At 33.7% G+C, this 25,553-nt stretch overlaps 9 protein-coding genes across 9 annotated transcripts; 4 read left to right on the top strand and 5 right to left on the bottom strand.

Moving 5' to 3' along the window:
* Positions 1–278: 278 nt before the first annotated feature.
* On the top strand, positions 279–1,043 carry ROT1 (Rot1p; the record flags this gene model as incomplete). Its single annotated transcript, XM_041548394.1, has 1 exon — positions 279–1,043. One exon carries the CDS (start codon positions 279–281, stop codon positions 1,041–1,043), a length of 765 nt encoding a protein of 254 aa, XP_041404328.1.
* Positions 1,044–1,273: 230 nt separating this feature from the next.
* Positions 1,274–2,468, bottom strand: RAD14 (DNA repair protein RAD14; the record flags this gene model as incomplete). The annotated part of the gene is made up of 2 exons (XM_041548393.1): positions 1,274–2,308; positions 2,442–2,468. The coding sequence occupies 2 exons, from the start codon at positions 2,466–2,468 to the stop codon at positions 1,274–1,276; spliced, it is 1,062 nt and encodes a 353-aa protein (XP_041404327.1).
* A 789-nt stretch (positions 2,469–3,257) lies between these two features.
* On the top strand, positions 3,258–3,935 carry ERG2 (C-8 sterol isomerase ERG2; the record flags this gene model as incomplete). Its single annotated transcript, XM_041548392.1, has 1 exon — positions 3,258–3,935. One exon carries the CDS (start codon positions 3,258–3,260, stop codon positions 3,933–3,935), a length of 678 nt encoding a protein of 225 aa, XP_041404326.1.
* Positions 3,936–4,580: 645 nt separating this feature from the next.
* TOM40 (Tom40p) lies at positions 4,581–5,777 on the top strand (the record flags this gene model as incomplete). Its single annotated transcript, XM_041548391.1, has 1 exon — positions 4,581–5,777. One exon carries the CDS (start codon positions 4,581–4,583, stop codon positions 5,775–5,777), a length of 1,197 nt encoding a protein of 398 aa, XP_041404325.1.
* Positions 5,778–6,197: 420 nt separating this feature from the next.
* INP1 (Inp1p) lies at positions 6,198–7,307 on the bottom strand (the record flags this gene model as incomplete). Its single annotated transcript, XM_041548390.1, has 1 exon — positions 6,198–7,307. One exon carries the CDS (start codon positions 7,305–7,307, stop codon positions 6,198–6,200), a length of 1,110 nt encoding a protein of 369 aa, XP_041404324.1.
* Positions 7,308–7,749: 442 nt separating this feature from the next.
* PFK2 (6-phosphofructokinase subunit beta) lies at positions 7,750–10,662 on the bottom strand (the record flags this gene model as incomplete). The annotated part of the gene is made up of 1 exon (XM_041548389.1): positions 7,750–10,662. One exon carries the CDS (start codon positions 10,660–10,662, stop codon positions 7,750–7,752), a length of 2,913 nt encoding a protein of 970 aa, XP_041404323.1.
* Positions 10,663–12,861: 2,199 nt separating this feature from the next.
* KABA2_01S10142 (uncharacterized protein) lies at positions 12,862–13,734 on the top strand (the record flags this gene model as incomplete). Its single annotated transcript, XM_041548388.1, has 1 exon — positions 12,862–13,734. The coding sequence occupies one exon, from the start codon at positions 12,862–12,864 to the stop codon at positions 13,732–13,734; it is 873 nt and encodes a 290-aa protein (XP_041404322.1).
* A 344-nt stretch (positions 13,735–14,078) lies between these two features.
* KABA2_01S10120 (uncharacterized protein) lies at positions 14,079–20,825 on the bottom strand (the record flags this gene model as incomplete). Its single annotated transcript, XM_041548387.1, has 1 exon — positions 14,079–20,825. The coding sequence occupies one exon, from the start codon at positions 20,823–20,825 to the stop codon at positions 14,079–14,081; it is 6,747 nt and encodes a 2,248-aa protein (XP_041404321.1).
* A 2,878-nt stretch (positions 20,826–23,703) lies between these two features.
* Positions 23,704–25,308, bottom strand: RRT12 (Rrt12p; the record flags this gene model as incomplete). Its single annotated transcript, XM_041548386.1, has 1 exon — positions 23,704–25,308. One exon carries the CDS (start codon positions 25,306–25,308, stop codon positions 23,704–23,706), a length of 1,605 nt encoding a protein of 534 aa, XP_041404320.1.
* Between the last annotated feature and the right edge of the window lie 245 nt (positions 25,309–25,553).

Below are 25,553 nucleotides of genomic sequence, written 5' to 3'. Positions count from 1 at the left end.
ACAAAAAAAAAATCCATTAATGTTATTTTTATATGAGGCGAATGTAAATTATATAACGTGTAACACAACAAAGACAGAAGGATAGTAACAAGGTAATACAGAACTAGTGGTTAAGAAAAGCAACTTTAGATTACATTATTAACAATATATACCTCCTTATAGTTGTTATTTAAAGTTTTTATTAGTACTACCATCTCATTTTATTATTACACCAAGTTCAAGGTTACAGAATTATTATTAATATATTGTTTGAACTACACAGATTGCCCACTACTAAGATGCTGAAATCAATTTTATTTCTTGTTAGTACGTTATTAGTTGCTAAGACTTATGCAGATGACAGTACAGCCGAATCATTATATGGTACTTGGTCGTCGAAATCAAACCAGGTATTTACAGGACCAGGTTTTTACGATCCAGTCGATGAACTTTTAATAGAACCTTCTTTACCAGGTCTTTCCTATTCATTCACTGAAGATGGGTATTTTGAAGAAGCCACTTACCAGGTTAGTGGTAATCCAAAGGACCCTGGGTGTCCTCTTGCCGCAGTCATATATCAACATGGTACATATAATATTTCAAGTAATGGTACTTTAGTGTTAACTCCTTTCAAAGTAGACGGGAGACAATTATTAAGCGATCCATGTAACGATGAGGGGGTCTCTGTCTACTCAAGATACAATCAAACTGAAACTTTTAAATCTTTTGCTGTTGGTATTGATCCTTACCATGGTGTTTATAAATTACAATTATATCAATTTGATGGTTCTCCAATGCAACCTCTATATTTGGCCTATAGACCACCTATGATGTTGCCTACAGTGACATTAAACCCAACAGATAACTCGGATGAAAGAGCTTCGGAAACTGGTTCTTCAAATTCTAAAAGATCTTTAAGTGAATTGGTTAAGAGGGGCTTAGAAAACAAACATAAAACTAATGCTATAAAAAACAAACAGTTAGGTTTCATGTCCTCGGATGTTTTCTGGTATATCTCTATGACTTTAATTGGTGTTGGTTCTGTCGCTTTTCTAGCCTATTAGTTTGTTTTGGGATATTATAAGATTGAATTAATCTTAGTCATTTTATTTCAACAGAAAGAAAAAAATACAAAACCATAACTATATCTATTAATAATATATATATACATATACATACATACATACATTCATATATCTAGAAGGAAATGTACATTACTAGGTCTCTTTTAGGAACATTTGATAAGAAAAACTGTTCTTATAATGTTCTGGGTGTAGAAGGAAGAAGGTAATTTTTATAATGAGACTTCTTCTGTTTCGAGACCACATCCTATACAACGTCTTTTCAATATTGTAAAACCATCTTCATCTTTCCCATTCGGTATAGGATCACTAAAATTATGAATATGAGTTTTCCCATATTTTTTATCTCTTAGTCTATTAGTATATTCTTGTGCTCTAGTTTTAATTCTCATTTCTTTAATTTTATCATTATATTTTTTCTCTTTTCTTTTTAACTTCCCTTCTTCTCTACGTTTCCATTCATTATCTAATCCTTCTTCACCTCCCCATTTCTTATATGCATATGTTTCGATTTCACATCTAACAAATAATTGCATCCTTGCAAATGTCCCCGAATGTGGATTTGGTTTCTCTAATCTATGAAACAATTCAATATCATTCAACTCAGGATCTGTTAAAAAATAATCTTCTTTACATTCTGTTTTTGTTAATAGAGAATATTTTTCTGGATGTTCTTTAGCACAAGTTTTACAAACTTTCAATTTAAAGATATCATCTAATACAGGATCCATTTCAATATTAATATGACATTGTATACATTTAATTGCCACAGAGGAATGTTCAGGTGGTGGAGCATTTTCATAAAGCATTCGTCTTTCACGTTGTTCATTTTTCCAATCTTGTATAGTCTTTAATTTTTTATCGTTATGGCTATCATCACCACCATAATAATCAGGATCACCTTCATTATAAACTTTATCCTGTGGATTAATATAACCACCATTCAAATTATTTATAGTAGCAAAATTATATTCAATATAATCTTTCTCTCTAACAGAGGGTCTAATTTTATTTGTTTTAGTGGGGGATATTGTAGTAGCATCTCTTGATTGAATAGATTGCGTGGCTGGTACTGTAGTTGTCGGTATATATTGTTCCTGGTTTTTATAGGTATTGCTATTAGCTACAGTAGTGTTTGTAATAGGCGGTTTCACTGGTTCAAATCTTTTTTCTATTGAATTTTGTTGAGATTTATTTAATATACCTCTCTTTTTTAATCGTTCTAATGCAAGTTTTCTATTAGCAGCCTTTATTATAATAATTAAATCAAATGAAATGAAATTGTTAGTATTAATGTATGTTTTAAGATAATAATAATAATAATAATAATAATAAATAAATTGTAAAATATCTAAATCAGGGTATAACGTTATTACATACTATTTTAGCTTTCTGTTCGGCATTCATTACTAGTCAATAGCAGATGTGTATCTAACCGTTTGTGTACATGTCCTTTAAATGAGAAATAAACGATTCTTGTTGTCATTCTTGTAGGATACCTTGCTTTCGATGAGCTTACAAATACTTATCCATACATATAATTTTTCATTAATTTACGTAATCTCTCTATTTTTGCCTTCATAATAATATTTTCAGTTTCTCGGACTGTCTCTCTCTCTCTCTCACACATACACACACATCTACAGTGGTAACTATGCAGTAGTAGTAGTAGTAGTAGTAGTGATATACATTTGTTATATATATCAATACATTATATCCTGTGAAGTAGTTGATTCAACTATACTCAAATGCAATATCTATCCCATTCAGCCATTGGTCTATATCAGACCGTATACTATTGCGCTACCATTGACTGGGTATTTCGGTTATAAAATTGCACAATATTGATTATAACAGCAAACAAACTGTTAATTGTCACTGCTATAAAGCCGGAGCGGACAAAAACGAAAGTTTCGTTTGCTGTATGGCAATTATTATACGAATATTTGGTATACTTTACATACAAACAGTTAGTGAATTATACGAGACATCGCAAGGGCACTTCGTTTTGAAATCATCTCTTTCTCAAATAAGTTTACATATATATATAGATATAAATGTAACGGGATACTTGAATTTCTCCAGTAATTGGTAAAAATGATTTGTGTGTTTTTAAAAACATTTATTCTCTCAATTGAATAGAATATTCTGCACATTTGGATCTAACGTTACCATACTATTTAAATTTTATTCAATATGAAGTGTTTCCCAATTATTTTATTGCTCGGTGTAATCGGCTATATGCTGAATAGTGTATACTACACATGGTTGCCAACAAATTATATCTTTGATCCAAAGACATTGAACCAAATTTGTAATACTGTGATTGCTAAACATAACGCTACTACCAATGAAGACACTTTCTCTACCGATGCCTTATTAAGCGACATCAGAGACGCTTTGGCCTCCCATTATGGTGAAGAATATATTAACAAATATGTTGCTGAAGACTGGGTATTCAACAATGCAGGTGGTGCAATGGGTCAAATGATCATCCTACACGCCTCCATTTCTGAATACGTTATCTTCTTCGGTACTGCTGTCGGTACAGAAGGTCACACTGGTGTTCATTTCGCTGACGATTACTTCACTATCTTACACGGTGAGCAACATGCGGCTTTACCTCATGCTTTGACACCTGAAGTTTATAGTGCAGGGATGACCCATCATTTGGCTAAAGGATGGGCTAAACAATATGCTATGCCAAGTGGTTCTTTTGCTTTGGAATTGGCTCAAGGTTGGATCCCATGCATGCTACCATTCGGTTTCTTAGATACTTTTTCAAGTACCTTGGATCTATATACTTTAGGTAAGACAGTTTATTTGACTGCTAAGGATATGGGTAAGAATTTGATACAAAATGGGAAATTTTAAACATGTACTTTTTCCTTCTATCTATATTTCTATCTTCAACTTAACACAACTAAGTGTAAATATATATAAATATACGTATATATATATATATATATATTTAATTTAAAGTATTGTAGAATTTATGTTGCTAATTATACGTTATTACTGTCATCTTGCACGGTCCATTTATCACCGTGAACGACACCAAGAAAAGTTGGAAATTCAATTTTTTTACAAAACAAAAAAAGCGTTTACGGTAAGTTGAACTTTCCCTCTCTCATTCGCACAAGGCCCGTTTTACCTTTGGTTTTGATCAATCACACACAGAGAACAGGGTCAATATCAATTAATTCAATTAAGCATTCATATTCGTTGGTAAATCGTTAATAATCTTTTCGTATCTTATAACTCATAAATTATATTTAGTTTTGATACCCCATTTTCTTTTTGAGTGAGCTATAATATACTAAATCATTTCACTATAAACCAAGGGAAATTAAGGTAATTAACAAAACAAGAAAAGGTATTAACTGTAAACTGAGTTTATTTATTATAATATATTTACTTTTTAACTTTTTTTTATTGATTATCCCTCTATAAGAACATTCTTTCCATACAGTGTTATATCTTTTTTTCTACAGTTTTTTTTTGTCATTCATTTAAATCATGTCCACTGAAACTGCAACAAAGACTGCTACTCCAATAGCAGATCTAAATAAATTACCAACAACTGAAGCTGTCTCTCCAATGACTCCAGAACAATCAAAGGGTTCCTTCTGGTCTTCTAACCCTATCTCGAGTTTTATCATCGATGGTTATAAACAAGTACACTCCCATAGAAAATCTTTGGCTCTTGTTAACCCTGGTACCGTTGAAAACTTGAACAAAGAAGTCTCAAGAGATGTATTTTTGTCTCAATATTTCTTCACAGGTTTAAGAGCTGATTTAAACAAAGCTTTCTCTTTGAACCCAGCTTTCCAAACTTCTCATACTTTCTCTATTGGTTCAACATCCTTACCAAACTATGCTTTCAGTGCATTGTTTGCTGATGATAACTTATTTGTTCAAGGTAATTTGGATAATGATTTGTCCTTATCTGGTAGATTAAACTATGGTTGGGATAAAAATAACATCTCTAAAGTTAATCTACAAATTGCTAATGGTCAACCTTCCATGTGTCAATTAGAACAAGATTACCAAGCTTCCGATTTCTCATTAAATTTGAAGACTTTGAACCCATCTTTCTCCTTCACTAAGGACAACTCATTGATTCCAGATTTTGCCGGTGTTGCCGTCGGTTCTCTTTTACAAAGTGTTACCCCACAATTATCCCTAGGTCTAGAATTGTTATACTCTAAGAGTCAAGCCACTAGTCCAGCTGATGCTGGTGTCTCTTATTTGACTAGATATGTATCCAAAAAACAAGATTGGATCTTCTCTGGTCAATTACAAGCTAATGGTGCTTTAGTTTCTTCCTTCTGGAGAAAGATTACTCCAAACGTTGAAGCTGGTATTGAAACTTCTTTACAAGCTGGTATGATTCCAATTACTGACCCTATGTTAGGTACTCCAATTGGTATTCAACCAACTATTGAAGGTTCTACAACTGTTGGTGCTAAGTATGAATATAGACAATCTGTATACCGTGGTACTGTTGATTCAACCGGTAAAGTTGCCTGTTTCTTGGAAAGAAAGGTTTTACCAACTTTGTCTATATTATTCTGTGGTGAAATCGATCATGCAAAGAATGAAAGTAAATTAGGTTGTGGTCTACAATTCGAAACCGCAGGTAACCAAGAACTTTTAATGATGCAACAAGGTCTTGATACTGAAGGTAATCCACTACAAGCTCCACCAGCTTAAGACATAACATAGTTTCAATGAATCATATGTATACACTAAGGTTTTTGTGTTTTCTATGCGTAAATGCACACTATTTATTTTTTATGAATGTGTCTGTTGTTTTTTTTGCTTCTGTCTATCATCTCTTTTCACATAAATGAAAGATTAAATTCATTTGCATTAGATTGCATATTTCTATACAAATACATCTCATATATGTGTATTAATATCATTTTATCTTGTCCATATAATTTTAAAAAAACTAAAAATAAAATAAATATAATATAAGGTGCTTATATACATGTAATATAATTAGTATTTCGTACATTTTATTTTGTACTGTTTCATATGTCTTATTTGGGAATATAGTTATAGATACATATATATTATATGAAATTAGGTATATAGTGACATTCATTGTTTTAATATGAATAGGTTGTGTTAAATTCGTAAGTTATGCAAAGATACTAATGTATCATAATCTGACAATCCGGACACAGATCGTCTGTTGGTCTTTATTGAACCTATATCTAATAATATATTTGGGTTCGAAACGTATAAACTTCTTCTGTAGGCCATCTTTTTGTTATTTTTCTCTGATGGTGCTAAGTTTTGATGATTTGATTGTTTCCATACCCATTTATTGTGAGACTCGACCTTCTCAGTAAATGGTGACATTTCTTCTATTACTTTTCTAAATTGTTGATTGATGTCATTCGAATTGCTTAATAGTTTAGAACTTTTATTGGGATAATATGTTGAATTGTTAGCTTTTTTATTCTTGTCAGAATCCATAATAGTTTTGGTAATGCTTATATCATCATTGTCACTGTCACTGTCTTCCAGTAAATAATTCAGGTCATCAATGCTATCATTATTAATCGTCTTAGAATCATCTTCAGTAATCACATTGCTAAACTCCTTTTCAATCTTATACTTATCTTCAAGATATATTAACCTACATGATTTAGATATTACACTCTCGAATATGTCATTCTTGATGCTATCATCCTGAGGAAATTGAATCTCCCAGAATCGCGATGGGTTGGAGAACGAAATATAGTACCTATTAATTTCTTCACTATTCTCATGTATAATTAACTTAGTTACCTTCAATTTTGGTAATAATGGATGTACGATATCACTATTTTTTCCAATAGTTAAATATTTTGAGCATGAACTGTTTGTCTTGATCTCATATATTTCTAGTGGTCCCATTGCCAGCAACGAGGTAGATGTGTAACGAAAATCTTGTAACGTAGGATTGGGTGTAGATAATGTAGCATTTAATACTTTAACATTATCACAATAAAATAAAGATATTCGTTGTGCCGACTTTCTGTTATTGGATGTCTTAGTGCTATGGGACCGGTTACCCGTTTTAACCTCCATTGATGATCCTCGAGACTTGAGATGGGAAGTATATTCAAGCTTTGGAATTGATTGGCAGGTAGCACTTCGATCATGTTGTTTATTGAATTTTAATACACGTTTAATACTCTTAAATGGAGATTTTGAGGTTGTATTGCCATTTCCTTTAACCTCAACCATTGATTTTGGTTTTGTCCAACAGATTATTACTTGTTTGTTTGTTTGTTGCTGTTAGTAGTTCTCTGATTACTCTCTAAGTTTACTGCTATCCAATCGTAAATAAAGTGCTACCTCAAAGACTTCTAATCTTTTAATGTTATCAATAACATTATAGTCTCCAATATGTGTGCCATTCTTCTGTTTTAAATGTAAACAAAACGATACTACGCTTTCGTACATCATGATGTTAGATTGAGCCGCTCAAAGGAACGTTAAACAGTCTTTATATTTTGCCTTAACTTGAAATGGTTTATAATTTAAATCAATTTTGAAATCATCTATATCGTATACATAAAAATAGTAATTATTAAATAAGTTAATAAAATTAATGAGAAGGAAAGAAAAGGAGTTAAAAAAAATTGTTCTTGATTTTAGTTTTCGTTTGAAGTCATGGAAAATTTATTTAAACTCTCTTTCTACCAACCAAGTGGTCAGCGATGGCTCTGGTTTGTTCCCAGTGAATGACCTTTGGCATTCTCTTGCTGATTTCAGTCTCGAAATCATATAGTCTTCTGATACCGGTGAAGGCAACGTGAGAGCCCTTGATACCTAGAACAGAGGCTGTGTTAGCAAGTTCCTTACTATCAGACTTGTAATCTTCATCACCGGCACGAGTAACTTCAAGAGTGCTTTGACCCTTTTCGATGAAATCGACAGCTCTGACTGCCAATCTTGTGGCTCTAGTTCTATCGATTGGAGATGGGATACCACCTTGTTGGATGTGACCTGGAACAGCAGCCTTGGCATCAAATTCGCCTTGAGCTTCGGCAGTGATGATCTTGGCGATATCTTCAGCAGACATAGCCTTGGAGGCATTTGTACTTTTAAGAATCAACTTACCGAAACCGTTTCTACCTTCGGCTCTTTCGAATGATTCACCTAGAGAGGTAATATCTTGTTGTAGTTGTTCTAGACGAATACCTTCTTCTGGAACATAGGAAGCAGCAGCACCGACACTTAAGGAAGCACAGGTAGCTAAGTAACCGGAGTTACCACCTTGGGTGTCGACAACGAAAGCTCTTCCTCTAGTAGAAGCAGCAGATTGCTTGACAACATCACAATATTTCATTAAAGCATTCAAAGATGTGTCACAACCTAGAGAGTATTCAGTACCTGGGACATTGTTAGACAAAGTAGCTGGGATCAATACCATTGGGATTCTGAAAGCTGGATAACTTTCTCTAGCCTTTTCTAGTTGATGTAAGGAAGTGAAGGCTTCGAAACCACCGACGATGATTAAACCATCGAATTGGTACTTTTGGAAGTAGTAAGCGACCATACCGATATCAGCTTCTTCTGGGGTGACTCTGTTGGTACCTAGTTCAGAACCACCACGTGATTGCCAGCCGATCATTTCCTTCCAGTCCAAGGATCTGACGGATTCATGTCTGGCTAGACCGGACCAACCGTTGTAAATACCATAAGGTTTGTGACCTTGAGACATACAATATGTAGCCATGGAGTAAACGGCTGAGTTGATACCACCAGCTGGGGCACCGACGTTAACAATGGCAATCTTTAGTCTCTTCTCTTCGCCTAGCTTTGGAGTGTTGTGGTCAGCAGAGTTAATAGCCATGAAGTTGTTCAAATGTTCAATGAACTCAGTATCTCTTAGAGACATGGCCTTCTTGAAGTCCTTAGCTTGAATGGCAGCAGCAACAGCTTTAGTCAACTTAACAGATTCGACAAGTGGTTTACGGACAATCTTGTTTTCATTAATAGCAATCAATGGAGATGGAGTGTCTGCTGAGGAATCCAAGACGGCGTTGACGGCTTCCACACCTTGTAGAGTGGCCAACATACGATCGTAAGCGACAGCGGTACCACCTCTTTGAACATGACCCAAAGTGGTGATTCTAGTGTCTAGACCTAATCTGTCGACAAGAACCTTATGGACATCACCAGTGGAGATTGGAGTCAAATCAGCGGCAATGGCACCTTCGGCAACAATGACAATGGTAGTTCTCTTACCTCTGGCTCTGTGCTTGGCGACAATGTCACACATTTGATCTTGCCATTCACTGGAAGTAGCTGGCTTTTCTGGAATGAAGATGTAATCAGCAGAAGTGGCAATACCAGCCAATAGGGCTAACCAACCACAGTTCCTACCCATGACTTCGACAACAAAGGCTCTGGAGTGAGAGTTGGCGGTGGCTTCGACGTAATCGATAGCAGTACAGATTCTGTCCAAAGCGGAGTAAGCACCGATGGTAGCATCTGTAGTGGACATATCGTTATCAATGGAACCGACAGTACCACAAATGTTCAAGTGTTGGTATCTAGTGTGTTGTTCCTTAGAGATTCTCTTGTTTTCCAAAAGTTCGTTAATCAAAGAAGGCCATTCAGATCTGAACAAATCGGCACCAGTTAAGGAACCGTCACCACCACAAACAATCAAAGCATCGACACCAGCTTCGATCAAATGTTGGGCACCTAACAATCTACCTTCTCTTTGTCTGAATTCTAGACATCTAGCAGTACCGATATTGGTACCACCTTCAGCGGACCAACCTCTAACGTCTTCCCAAGAGAATTCCTTAATGTAATCTGGACCACCTTTAACTAGACCTTCGTAACCTTCCATGACTACAAAAGCACGACACCCTTTGAAGATGGCGGAACGGACAATGGCACGAACGTTAGAGTTCATACCTTGAGCGTCACCACCGGAGGTCATGACGGCAATAGCCTTCTTTTCTGCCAATGGAGTGTTATCCTTTGGTAAAGAAGGATAATTGTTGGATGTTTTGACTAAATAAGACAAATCGGTGAAGGAGTGGTTCTTAGAGACGGAACCTGGAGTTTGAGTTGCAGTGACTGCAGCAGTTCCAGTGACGGTGGTAGCACCTGGAAGGTTCGACTTAGTAGAGACTGCGTTTTTAGTGGAAGTGACACCGATGATGTTACCTAATGGGTCGATAGTGTATAATTGCATTGGTAATAAATCAGAAGGGAATGCTTGGTTTGGGTAATCCAATTGTTTGAAAGCATCTTGTAAAGAGGATAAGTCAGTAGTATTAAATACTAGGGATTGATTAACATGAGATCTCCAGTCGTTAGTCTTTGCGATAGAAGTCAAATATTTAATTTGGTTATCAATTTCCGCTTGTTTATTATTATTTTCTTGCAATGAGACTTTAACAGCAATAGTAGCATTGGATAGTAAAGTTTCATTTTCCGAGCAGACACCTCCAGTAGAGACAGATAATTCTAATAATTTGGAATAGAATTCAACAGCTTTTTGGTAGGAGTCCTTAGAGTAAGCGACGACGGTGGCATAAGATGTCCCGTTTACAATAGGAGTATTCACGGCCATAATTAATAACTATTATAATTAATTATTATTAGTATTTTTATATGACTAAACCTTTGAATTATTTAAGATGTAGTGAAAGTTTCAAAAAATAAATAAATAAAAAAGGTTAAGAAAGGGTTCTATTTCTTTATTAATAGTAGTTGTTAATAATAATAATAATAATATATATGTATTAAGAACTAGGTTAATGAAAGAGTTGTATTAAGTTAGGTAAATAATTAATTAATTGAAACCTGATGGTTTATCAAATAAAATAGCATAAAATAAAATAAAATAAAAAAATACAAAGAAGAAAGAAAACAAGATTGTAAGAGATAAAAAGGAAATTTTGCATAAATTTTTACCAATAAACCTTGCCTCTCACGAAGGAAAACAACACAAAGTGGTGAATAAATGCATGAACTAGTTTAACTATTATTATGATGTTGTTGTTGTTGTTGCTGTTGATGATGTTCATGAAATTGCAATTACTATAAAAATATTATATCATCAGCATCAACAATATTTTTCAGTGAAAAGAATGAGATGATGCAAAAAACGAATAAAACAAGAAAACGAATAAAATACCCGCAATATTGATGTGTTGACCGTACAAACTGCTACAAATTGCGTTAACTAATCGGGGGGAGACCAGAGACAGAGAAGAAAACAGAGCGGCCCATAATCAATCACATTTCCTCTTAGTAAAACACAGTGAGAGAGAGAGTGTGTGTGTGGCAGCTTTGTCGGTATATAGTGTAACTGCCGGTAATATCCATATAATATCTCTCTCTATGCGATAATTCGCTCAGGGGCGTCCTGTGTGGGTGTGTGACTGTCGCATTCGGAAGAATCTGATAGAAGCGGAAGACAAGAACAGTGCGAGTGCCGGCGTGAAAACGCTTCTGCTTACATTGTTTTTGGCAGCGCGCGGATTCTTTTAATGTTCTGTGTAAAGGAGAGTAGGAGTGGAGCGGAGGGCAACGGGGCTTCCACTAATTTCCCTGGTGGGTGTACGGGCGGTTCAAAAACTTTAGATATCGGAATTGGCACCGTATGCTGTGATGCTAGTCATGTGACAGAACTGTCGTACATCATGACAAGCCTTCTTACTATCAAGGATAAAAGAGAGAGGGAGAGAGAACAAACAATACATAAATAACTGAATTATGGGACCGGTTCGTTTGTGTTCTCTCATGAGCTAGTACACTAGTTACAGTGTCGTTAATTAACTACTTTGTTGCATCACTGATAATATGTATGTGTAATATGAAACTGATTCATAGATATATCTATGTACGTATAGAGAGATAGTTTGTGTGTGCTATCTCTATTTTTGCTTTTGCTAATTCCTATATCCACATCGAAATCCCCACGCTTTGTGCTCCCCTCCCACCACAGATATTCCACAAAATCTCTCGGAGTTTTATTTGCCTGTTATGCTCTGTTTCTCCCTTTATCTACGCCCCTCTCTTCGTGAGTCCGTTCTCTCTACCCACGTTAAAAATAGATATCCAAAACGGGGGGTGAATGGACATCACGAAGACATCACGAAGACAGCCCGGTACAACTACTACCAAGGGTGTGTAGAATATACTGCCCATTCGCTCTTAATTAACTACAGCCACACCCATACATTATACATTACATTGCATAGCATTTTGCATAGCATATTGCTAATAGCCACACATTCACATACAGTACAATGTAATTCAATACAGTACAATACAATACAATACAATACAATACAGTAAACTGGTCACTCACCCCGGGAAGATAGATTGGTAATTTTAGAACTCTAAATTGAATGTTCCATTGATATCTCTATCTCTATATAGTAAATATGCATAATGTAATGTATATATCTCGGTTTAATAACAGCAGTACTCGTTGCAGTAACAATCACTGATGAGATAACGATTAAACGAGATCAAGATCAAGAGACAAAGTAGAAGAATGTCGTAAAAACGTTGTTAATATAGTAGACCGCGATACATCATGTTGAAAATAAGAAATATATATATATATATACTGTATTATTATTATTATTATTATTATTCTATTTTGCTTGTTTCAATACTTAATATATCGAATATTTTATATACATATAGTTAACACATAATTATAGATATATTAATTTCTTCAAAATAGACATAGACATAGAAGTGTAATATTAATATATACATACTCTCATACACATCATACACATATGCGTCGAAAATGAATACTGTAGATTCAATCTCAAGTGAAAATAATATAACTAATACAGGAAGTAGACCACTCTGTGGACAACTTATCTATACTTATAAAGGAGATTCGTCTACTACTATTAATAATAATAATATTAGTAATAGCAGTAGAAGTAGTAGTACTAATCATAGTACTATAAGTCATAGTAATAGTAGAACTAATGATACTGATAAATCAAAAAATGACCCATTTGAGGTTGTAGAAACTGTTATGAATATTCAACCAGAATTACCTTCTTCATCATCTAATAATAATATTCAAGATAATAATAATATTCAAATTAATAAAAAAGATTTTAACTCTTTTTCGTTGTCAAGATCACCATCCTTAACTGATAGTACATCAGAAGGTTATTGTTCTGCTTACACAACAGAAACGGAAAGTACCAATGATCAAACAAATGAATTTGGTTTACAATTAGGTCAAAATGATTTTAATAGATTATATCAATGTGTACCACGTACAGATTTTCAAAGGTATCCAATGATTTCTCAGCATAGAACTAATATTAATAATAATAATCCACCTACTCATGGGAACGACTTAAGAAGGTTTAGTGAACCACAAATATTTCACAATTTATATAGTAAGATCGATCAAAATTCAAATAATTATTATAATGCTACAACTAATAATAATATGGAAAATATACATGAATATGATCATAAACATCACCAACCTTTAAGAAGAGTGGCTACGATTAATGGTGGTCCATCAGAGTTGATGTATCATACTACATTTAATGATATTGATGTCAATTTGGATTGTCCTTGCTCAAAACATCATCACAGAAGAAATTCTATCGCAATTCGTTTTAATAAAGCATTATACAAGAAATTGTAAGGTAATAAATTTAACATAAAGAAAAACATCTTATTTTATTCGATTTCTTTTTCCTTTAGTTTGCTATTTAATTTTAGAAAATCTGTTTTTATCTTTCTTCCTATTATGATTTGTTATCTCTTTTTCTCAACTTATGAACTCTTTTTTTTTAATGAATTTAATGACTCAATACATACACATCCTTATATATTTGACATATATAATGGCAACTAATTTAACTTATTAAGGTTATTCTCATGAAATTTATTTTAATTTATTTTATTTTGTAATATTTAAATGTAATGTACAGTACGATATATTTATGTGTATCTCTCTATATATAGCTATATTAGACTGTTCTAATATTAGGATTTTTGTTCTGGATTGATAATAGCATTCAATCTGGCTTTGTCTGATGTACTTAACATACGAACAACTTCTTCTAATCCCTTCATACTATTATCATGATCATTTCTAATGTTTTTAGCTAGATTTAATGCAAATGATTCTAATTTCAAAGATTTTAATTTCTCTTCAAGTATATCATAATGTTCTTCAATCCATGTAACAACTTCTTTATCATTTTCAACATTCACAGAAGTTGGATACCATGATCTAACTCTGGCAATTTTTTCAAGTCTAGAGGCTTGGGTTAATTCTTCATCCAATCTTCTTAGCAAATATTCTTCATCTAATTTTCTTCTTAATCTCCAGAAGAAATAACGACGAGATTCTTCCCAAGTCAATTCAGCTTTAATGACATCTTTCTTTAACATACGAGATGATCTATCATGTAAATCGGCAAATTGAACACTAACTTGATTATAAATTGGAATTAATAATCTTTCACGTTCGGCTAATTGAATCGAAATTTGTTGATGTTCTTCATTAGTTAAATCCTTACTGGATAGTTTTTCTTTCAATTCTCTGTAAGTTTTATCTAATCTTGTAATGGTAGCCAATAATTTCTCCCTACGGTATTTGATACCAACCATACCTGAAGGTTCAAGGACACCAGCACGGGAATCCTTGTCAGCATACATTTCCATTTGATCACTGTTAATTGTTGGATCAACAACAACCCAAGAACCACCTCTCAATTCACCAGTTGGTGGAATGTAAATGAAAATAGGTTGTTTGTAATCAACTAAAGCATCGACAATAAAAGAACCATACTTTAAAACTTCATTATACATATCACGTTGACCACCGGAAAACCCTCTCCAATTAGCTAAAATCATTAATGGTAGTTGTTCACCATGATTGAAATCCTTGATAGCTTGAGCAGTTTTAAAAGCAGAGTTTGGATACCACACTTGACCAGCTTCTTGAACAACAGTTTCTGTGGAGTCCGGGTTAGCTGGATCAGCTGGTATAACATTCTCAATGGTTCTAGTTTCAACACCGATAACACCAATTGGAATACCACCAAGACGAGCTCTACCGACAACAACACCTTTAGCCCAACCCGATAATGTTTCGAAGAAGGAACCTTTATCAAACATACCATATTCAAAATCACCATTTTCACATTGACGACCTTCAATCATCCATCTGACATCATATTGTTCATTAACTGTAGGTCTATAATCGATAGCTCTGTCCCATTTATCTTCAGTCTCTAGAATTGGAACCGGCATATTACGCTTAGCAGGAACATATGATAACCATTTAATAATTTGTTCAACGGCCTGTAAATCGTCAGAAGCAGTTAAATGAGAAACACCATTGTTGTACATGATTTGAGTACCACCAAGTTGTAAATTGGAAGAGTACACTTCTCTACCTAAAACTTTATTGATAGCTGGAGCACCAGTTAAGATGATTGGTTGGCCTTCAATCTGAATAGCTCTTTGACCTAATCTCACTAAATAAGCACCAATACCGACAGATCTGCAAGTAACTAACGTAATTGTGAAAATATCTTGATAAGCTCTTGAAGTAGCACCAGCGATTAAACCAGAACCTCTTAAACATTCAACACCTAGACCATCATCAGCACCAATAATGGATTTGATAACATATCTTTCTTCACCTTCTTCAACAACGCGTTCAGTTATAACAGAATTTTCTTTAGAATAGCTCTTCAAGGTATCCATACCATCCTTTGTCAAATATAAATATTCGAAACCCTTGCCTGGAACGGTAGAATCCTTCCATGCAACTTGGAATAATGGAATTAATTCCTCAGCAATACCAATTCTGGCACCAGAGTTGGCAGCTAGATAAATTCTTGGAATACCTCTCTTTCTGGCGTACTCAGTAACCTTGTTGAAAAATTCATCTTCTTGTGGACCAAAAGAACCAATCTTGAACGTAATATCATTAGCAACAATAACAAATTGACGACCTCTTGGATATTCAGGAGTCTTCATAGTTACTTTAAAGGCAACCATACCAATAGTATTTGCACCAGGTTCTCTTTCAACTTCAGTTAATTCACCATTTTCATCCTCAATTAATTCATGAGAAACAAATAGATCATCTCTGTCCTTAATGGAAGATAATTCCTTAGCAGAGCTTTTAGAATTATGTTTTTCCCATGTTGTGATAGCAGCTTGGTGGAACAATTCTGGGAAATCATACAAGTAGGTAGTACCCATCAAATGAGCCTTATAACGTTTTGGTTGTAACCATTCCTTAACAGGATAAGGTGTAGCAATAGGTCTTAAATGCATAGAACCTGGCTTACCTAGAGATTTGAAAACCCATTCACCCTTAGCGTTCTTGATTTCAGTATATAATTCAGATCTAACGACGTAACCGGAAACATTATTAATTAAAGCACGTAATGGGACAGCAGCACCAGTCTTTGGGTCTTGGATAATAATACGGATTTCAGCAGCAGACACACGAAGTCTTAGGAGTCTCTTACCAAATCTTTCTAAGAAACCCCCAAAAGCGGCCTCCACATCCTCAGGTGAAACATCAAAGACTGCTGAGAAATTAATGAAAATATGGTTCAAATCTGAGTTGGATGTATCAACAATTTCTAAATTATCTAGAATATCACTCATTAGTTTGTTTGCTTCAGAAGTTAAATACTCTTGGATGGAAATTTCATCACGAATACGACCAGTTCTAATAATACCTCTTGTAAAGAATCTCTTATCTAGAGCAGATGTCTTACTAACAGCCTCGTAGACATGAATATTTCTATTATCGGTAAAGATTGGCTTTATGTTAAAGTTGGACATTCTTCCTAGTTCTAATTGGAAGGCACAAGCTGGTTCTATATGACGGATGGTTTGATTTTCTTGGTAGTTTGGACCATTGAAAGTATAATACTTTGGATATGTACCGTCTGGGAAGCCAAACATAAAGGTAATACGACGAACAGCGGACTTGATTAAATCTTGCTTATTCAGATCAAGGATCTCATAGACCCTAGAAAGAATATCTTTTTCGCTATCAAAACCTTCAGTGCTACCAACACATACGTTAACAACATTACTCAAGGAAGAGGAATTACCAGATCTGTCAGGAGCTGGGCCATTGCTTGCGGTAACATGCTCAGGAATAACTTCTAAACCTTGAGCCAAATTAGTATCGACATTATCCAAATGTTCGGAAGCAACAAGAATACCAGTTCTTAATGGTGCATGTTCATTATCAACCACGTATGATAAATCTGAGACAGACATCGCTCTATTCATACCTATCTTACTTTTAACTTGTGGAATAGATGAGAAAGCTGCAGAAGGTAATTGGAATTTCCATTCAATCAGAGGGTTCACCGATGAATCCTTAATACCATGTGTTTTAACTTCACCAACAGTATATGCTCTGTACGCACGACGGACATAAACTTGACCGGCGGCAGTAGCAATCACTGGATCTTCGTGACATAGGAATTGCAACAAAACATCAAAAACGACATAGTTAGAATCAATCAAGTCCTTTAGGATTTCTAGATTTGGTTCAGATAACTTTGGAGTTAAGTCACCATAAGAAGTATTTGTAACAGAAGATCTTAAAATATGTTCGATTTGTTCAGTTCTCTCTTTAACAGAAGGTAGAGCACCTTGAATTAAGATTTCTCTTGCTTGTAATGAAACCTTTGCAGCAGATTTGGATTCTAATTCGACAATATGGCTCAATGGTTTGCTAAAAATATGTGCAACAGAGGAAGACATCTTACAAATAGGTTGATAATGTTTTAAGATTGCAAGAATCAATGTATTCTTGGCAGATACCTTTGCATGTGACAAAACAATCTCAACAACTTTATCTAGACTCTCTAAGTTTTCATCACGTAATTTTAAAATAACATTTTCTTCACGATTTCTATGGGAGCTGAATAACTTTTCGACATTGTAATATTCTTCCAAAAACTTAACAAATACAAAATGTTCGTGAGCTTCAAGACCATTTGTATAACGGTTGGTAATATCAACTAAGGGTTCAACGATTGTTGATAGTAATGGGTCAGCATCAGTTTCCTTAATAGCATCTTCCATCATCTTATGTAGTTGTTTTGCAGGGAATATCGCATTTCTGTTACTAGAACGGTCAACAAGTTTGTCTAGTTTTTCATCAAGTGGTATTGGTAATCTGGAATGTAGGGCAGAAACACTTAACTTCCATTCTGAGTATGGTAATCTTGGATCTCTTAAAACCTCAATTAATTGCTGTAATGATGCATTCATAATAACTTGGTTATCGTAACCCTTCAATATATTTTCTAAAGTGGAGACTAGTGATTTAAATTTGTAGGCTGGCTTTGTACCTTCGACCATTGGAGAGCCTAATTCTGGAAGCATACCTTCAAATGGTAGAGCATGTTTAACCTTCGATGGATCATCTAAAGCAAGCATTGCAATGATATCACCAGCAGCAATAGTAGAGCCAGGTTGTTTCAGAAGTTGAATAACACCATTCTCTTGAGAGACCAAAGGCATTTGCATTTTCATGACTTCAATTTCAGCATAAGATTGGCCAGCCTTTATTTGGTCGCCATTTTCGACTAAGAATTTGACCAATTTACCTGGGGATGGTGTACGTAGTTGAGTTGGATCATTTTCGACCTCAAGTAAAGTAGTCATTGAATCAATAGATAATCTTGTGGCTTGAGCTTCTTCTTTCCAGTAGATTGTGTGAGATTGACCACCTACTGATATTAATAAACCACCATCGGAAAGCTTCACAGCACGAACTTCACATTTAGAACCATTGATAAATAGGGTATAAGAATCGTCAGCAGACTTAGCAACAGTAAATTTGTATCTTTTATTTTCGTGGATAAATTCAACGGGGAACATTGTTTCAAGTAATGTTTTGGCAGGAACTTGACCTCTCTTTAGTTGTACTATATATTCCATACGAGCAGATTCAGAGGCAATAAAAGCCTTAGTAGCAGCACCACAGATAACAGCCAACGTTGGATCAGGTTTTTCTGCAGTCATCTTGTGTGAGATCAAATCGTCTAACCAACCGGTTGTGATTGTATTTTCTTCAAAATCTTCAGTTTCTAATAGTTTTATTAAGTATTCAACAGTTGTTCTGAAATCACCTCTGATAGATAGTTCCTTTAGGGCGACGACCATATGTTTTCTAGACATCTGTCTATTTTCACCAAAGGCAAAAATATGACCGAATTGAGAATCAGAAAAGGAGTGGATACCACCATTATTACCAACAGAGAAATAACCCCAAACATTAGATGATGATCTAAAGTTCAGTTCATGCAATGAACCACCAGACGGTTTGAAACCTTCATTTGGATCTTCTGATGTTATACGGCAAGCTGTACAATGGCCCTTTGGAACCGGTCTTCTTTGGGTTTTTTTAGAAGCTTCAGTTTTAAATTCGAAATCAATCTCAGTAGCAGAGTGTGGATTCATACCGTATAATACTCTAATATCGCTAATTCTATGCATTGGAATACCCATAGCGATTTGTAATTGTGCAGACGGTAAGTTCACACCAGAAACCATTTCCGTAGTTGGATGCTCTACCTGAAGTCTGGGATTCAGTTCTAAGAAATAATACTTTTGTTCTTCACTTGAATATAGATACTCTACTGTACCAGCAGATACATAACCCACCAATTTACCAAGTCTGACAGCAGCATTAGCCATCTTGTCAAATGTGTCACTATTAGCAATGGTAACTGGGGCTTCTTCGATAATTTTCTGATGACGTCTTTGAACAGAACAATCACGTCCGAAAAGTGATATATTGGTACCATATTGATCTGCAAGTAATTGTACTTCTAAATGGCGCGCTTTACCGGCTAGCTTCATGATAAAGATTGGAGAACCTGGAATTTCGTTAGCAGCTTGATAGTACAATGGGATAAAATCTTCTTCGCGTTCAACTTGTCTAATACCTTTACCACCACCACCTTCAGAGGCTTTGATCATTACTGGGAACCCGATTTTCTTAGCCTTTGCTAGACCATCTTCTGGTGATTGACAACAACCTTGTTGATAGATATCATCATCAACAGATACTAAACCTGTATTTTCATCTACATGAACTTTGTCAATACCTGTTCCTGACCATGGAATACATGGTACCTTGGCGTGTTGTGCAACAATAGTAGAAGAAATCTTGTCACCAAGTGATCTCATAGCATTACCTGGAGGACCAATAAATATGATCTTTCTCTTAGAGGCAGCCAATTTTTCTGGAAGATGTGGATTTTCTGAAGCATGACCCCAACCAGCCCAAACGGCATCGACATCAGTTCTCTCAGCGACATCAACAATCAAGTCAACATTGGCATAGTTATTGTTATTAGTACCACCTGGAACTTCGACATATTGATCTGCCATACGAATGTATTCTGAGTTGGCCTGTAGATCTTCTGGAGTAGCCATGGCAACAAATTGAACGGTTCTTTCATCACCGAACGCTTCATAAGCCCATTTTCTGACCGAACGAATTTCCTTGACAGCAGCAATACCATTGTTTGCGATCAAAATCTTGGAAATTACGGTATGACCTCCATGAGACTTTACGAAATCCTTCAATGGAGATTCTTCGACTTTATCTAATGTATTCATCCCCAAAAAATGAGGAGCTAGAGTGGTATGTTTATTTGAATAATCTGTTATTTCATATTGACGTTTAGATGAAGAATCCTCAAATAAGTTTTCTTCACTCATTTTGTTCTTGTAGATATGTTTACTTATCGATTTATTTGGTATTGTGGAGATGCCACTAGTTTCCTTATAAGTTGTGATATTACTCCTTCTGGAAAGTATTGAGCAGGAACTGATATTTCTATGTTGTTGTGATATTTGAACCTTATACTTATTCTCGATTGGATTGATACGGAGATATATTCTAAAGTAATTGGGAACAAATTTAAGTAAACGACTTCTAGTTATGGATAAAGTACAATTCAACAAAATCTTGGATAAAAAAGAAAGAGGAAACAAGTTATAATAGAATTATAACAAAGTATTTATATATAAATGTTAGTCTCTTAAATCTCAAAAAGAAAATAAATGGGTTTATGATTCCACCTGGGTATATACAGGGTGATTAATAATTTTCTAGTGAGTTATTCTGGAAAAAAAAATGAAATAGATGAATATTGTATAGTTATAATTTTGTCAATTATAAATAATGTCCTTCTTTTTTTGTTAAATTAGCATTTATGGAATGAAATTTCAATAGTAAGAAAATGATAAATTCTCTTGAAAAGTATGAACTGTAATGCAATTGTGTGAGTGTATATTGGTATGTTATACAAGTCAAAAAGATAGAAAAATATTGGTGTTGGGTTTTTAAAAGGTAATTTAAATATTTTACCTAATTCTTCAATATATCTTGGTAATCTTGTAAAAAAAATAGTATCAATTACTTTCTTAATAAATTAAATTGAAGATGTAGACTAGGATTATGGTAATTCAAATGTTCATGCAAATATCTATCAATCTAACTACTTAACTTCTCTTTGCAATGATTATGTTGTTATTTCCTGTATCTGTTAACAGTTTGAGTATGAATGTGTAAAAAGCCCATAAAATTGCAAATATTCCAATAATCAGAGAGTTCAGTTCGCTTTGACAGCAAACTAAAAAAACAAAGCAGGGAATAACAACAAAATACGCTAACAATCACCAATGAAACAGAAAAAATGTAAAACTTTCACATTCACACACATTAGCGACCACGACACGACAAAATTTCTGTAATAAGCGAAAGAAACGAAGGTACGCGTATAATAATAAATTAACGTTGACGGGATCAATAAGTAATAATTTAATATTGGACAGATGAACATATTAATGATCGAATCAGGACATTCCACTGATTTTAACAAAACATTCATATATATACAATGGTATAATTTCAGAATAAATCACATAGGAGGAATCTTAAAATAAAAATAAAGGGAAATTCAAATAATACATACACTTAATCTTGAAGATAGAAATTCAACTGGATGTGAATTATGAAAAGTTCTTTGAAAGAAATGGTTAATGAGCTTGATTCAAACGGATATTCACTATTATGTTAAATATCGTAGTTTATTGGAATATTGTCAAATATGGCGAGATTTCAATATAAATATAAATATAAATATATATGTAAATGGGAACAACGATAAAAATTGTATCTTTAGTTGAAATGCCTTGGTTTATTTACACTTTAAATCTCAATGTCTATTTTTATGAAATTGTAGTTATATATATATATATATATTTATAATATTTTTTTTTATTCTTAACAAGATGGAAATAAAACAAGAGTAACCAACGACTAGAAGGAGATGAAGATAAAAGAATTTCAAGAGATTGAAAAGGCAATTGGTTTAAAGATTTATAAGTATAAATCACTATTTGAAACTATGCAAGAAAGAAAGAAATATGGGATATCAGTGTTCTTATACATCAAAACACTTATTAAGAACATTTGTACATAAGTGTATATCTTCTCCTCAAGTATAATCGTATGTCTCATCTCTAAATTAGACTCTTCAATCGTTATTTCTTGCCTTGCTGTTGAGATAGTTGATGTCATTTACAAAATGATTATTGTTAATGTATATCACTTGGAACGTTATGTTTTTCCTTGTGATGTTGAGCATGTGAAATTTTATATTATTTTTTTTATTTTTAATTTTAACCGTTTGACAGCACAATAATTAACTCACAGCAAGCTTTAGTGTAAATGCAAGTAATATAGAGAGTTTATCTATTAGGGGAAAGTGATCACTTCCACCCCATTGTTAGCCAAGTTGAGATGCTAGATATATATATGGGTATTCAATTATTTACTCAACAAAATAAAAACAAGAAAGTATCTACTACGACGTCCAATTCACAATCTTGTATGGGATGAAGCCGTTGTAGCAGTGCATCATCACCGTAATTCTACGTAATAATAATTATCTTCATTACCTTGTCTTTTATGACAAAAGAAATATATATTTCTTCTCTCTTTGCTGTCTTGGTTTCCCCCATACTACCAGTGCTTCTCATCAAATTGAAATTTTGTTGGGTTGAATACGGTGCCTTTTAAAAATTCAACTATAAAAATAAAGAGATTATGATGTCTTGACGGTTGCGGTACTTATTGTACGCCTCGTTCTGTTTGGCGAGGTAAAAAATTAATGCGATCATAAATATATCATCATCTTCGTGGAATTATTTCAACGCGCCTCTCAATATAGTAGAAGTGGCGTTTGCTACAATAGAGAAAGTAGCATTATTTTAAACGTTAAGATAATAAATTCAACTACTATATAAGTGATCGATTAATTGGAAATCTTCAACATTTATTTGAATTATTAAAAATAATTACATCATAATGACACTCAAGGATAATAATAATTGTATTAATATATATATAAAAGTTCTGAAATTGACTTCATTTGGTTGGCTAAACAAAATAAAGGAAATATTACGTTTAGTAGTAGATTTTTCAATTTTAAAATGAATTATAACTTAAATATTATTATTTATTAAATTTACTCTCCTTGTTTTTTTTGGAAGAGAAATGAAGAAAATAAAAATATTAGTAAACAAAATCTTAAATAGCTTGATCTACACTCCGTTTCTTGATTTGAGACTCTTGAAAGGGAAGTAAAACATCATTATCAAGACGTAAATTATAATTTTTACTATATTTCTCTTTGATATCAAAAGAAGTTGAATATTCGTTTAACTCTTCAATTAAAGCATCCAAATCTAATTGAGGATAATTCATATTGTTACATTCATCGTCCTCTTTATCAATACCACTAAACAATACTCTATTTGGGGTCTTCGGTTTAAATATTAATGTTCTCTTTTGGAAAATATCATCTGTAGCCATTTCAATTAATTTACTTTTAATATCTTTACTTTCTAGACCTTTATCTAATAATAATGCAGCCATACCACACACACTGGGAGAAGCCATAGAAGTACCAGAATATGAAATATATTTTGGATATGATCTGTTTGATAATGACATAATACCTACCCCAGGTGCAAAAATATCAACACATGGTCCCCAATTACTAAATTTAGCAATAGTGTCAATTCGATCATCAAATGCGCCTACTGTAATAGCTTCAGGTGCCGAGGCGGGACTGCTCCAACAAGCATTCATATTAAAATTGCCTGCAGCAACAACCATCACAACACCATCCTCTACTGCAGCTCTGATAGCATTATTAATAATTGTATTCTTGAGAGCACCAAGACTTAAATTAGCGACACACTTTTTTCTTGGATGCTTGTTACAGTCATTAACAGCAAATTCAATTGCAGATAAAACAGTAATTAATGTTCCTTGACCTCTAGCATCTAAACACTTAACATCAACTATAGTAACTTTTTTTGCTACACCAAATGTTTTTGAACCGACAATACCTGCTACATGTGTTCCATGTCCATTACCATCACCAGGACCCTCACCGGTAAAATCATGGCCAAATTTTACTCTATCTTCAAATTCACATTGATTATTATAAACCCCAGAATCTAGAATGTATACTCTGACATCAGAACCTTGATTCCATTTATCATAGTAATAATTAAATGATCCCTTGTATTTTTCTGCATTTTGAAAATCAAATGGTAACTGGCTACGACGGGAAATACGAGCTAAATGTCTTGGAGCACCAAATTGTTTTTTAACTACTTTAGGTTTGCTATAATAGTCATCTTTATTATTATTTTCTGATTCATCATCGTCGTATTCATTACCGCTTTCATTTTCGATCTCATAATTTTTGTATCTCTCTTTATAATAATTTTGATTCACAAAATTTTGAACCTCTCTAGTAGACTTCAATTCTTCATTAACATTATCAGAATTAATTTGATTATCGGTTACTCCTTTTTCGTCATCAAATGCCTTGACTCGGATGTTGGGTACAATATCTGCAACAAAAGGATTCATTTTAAGCTTTTCTAATAATTCTCTTGAAGATAATTCTACAGTTAAACCTCTAAAACTCCCAATAGAAAATGTCTTCCCAATTTTGGCACCAAAGAATTCTTTAACCGAATACCCTTTACTAATTGATGATTCCATGCAATGTTGAATTGTTTCATCATTTTTAAGACTAACTAGATATTCCAATCCGATAACCTTATTAGTTGCTAAAAGAGAAACTAACAAAAAAGTTATATTAAAGATTTTCATTCTTCTGAGTTATCTGGATTTTCTTAAATAAGTACTCTGATCTACACCTAATTTTTTAGAATATGTATATTAGTGACAACGATTAAGGTAATTACTAAAACAAGGGGAAAACAATCATTAGTTACATAAAACTACGAAGTTATTATTATTTATATTTCCAACTTTATATAATAATAAATTAATTAAGTTGTTTATTTTGTGTCGCATTTCCTTATTTTCCAATATTTCTTATTAGTATGACATCC

The sequence above is a fragment of the Maudiozyma barnettii genome (genome assembly GCF_903064755.1).
Source record: "Maudiozyma barnettii strain CLIB 1767 genome assembly, contig: KABA2_01, whole genome shotgun sequence".
Classification (NCBI taxonomy): domain Eukaryota; kingdom Fungi; phylum Ascomycota; class Saccharomycetes; order Saccharomycetales; family Saccharomycetaceae; genus Maudiozyma; species Maudiozyma barnettii.
This window is presented reverse-complemented; position numbering and strand designations above follow the sequence as displayed.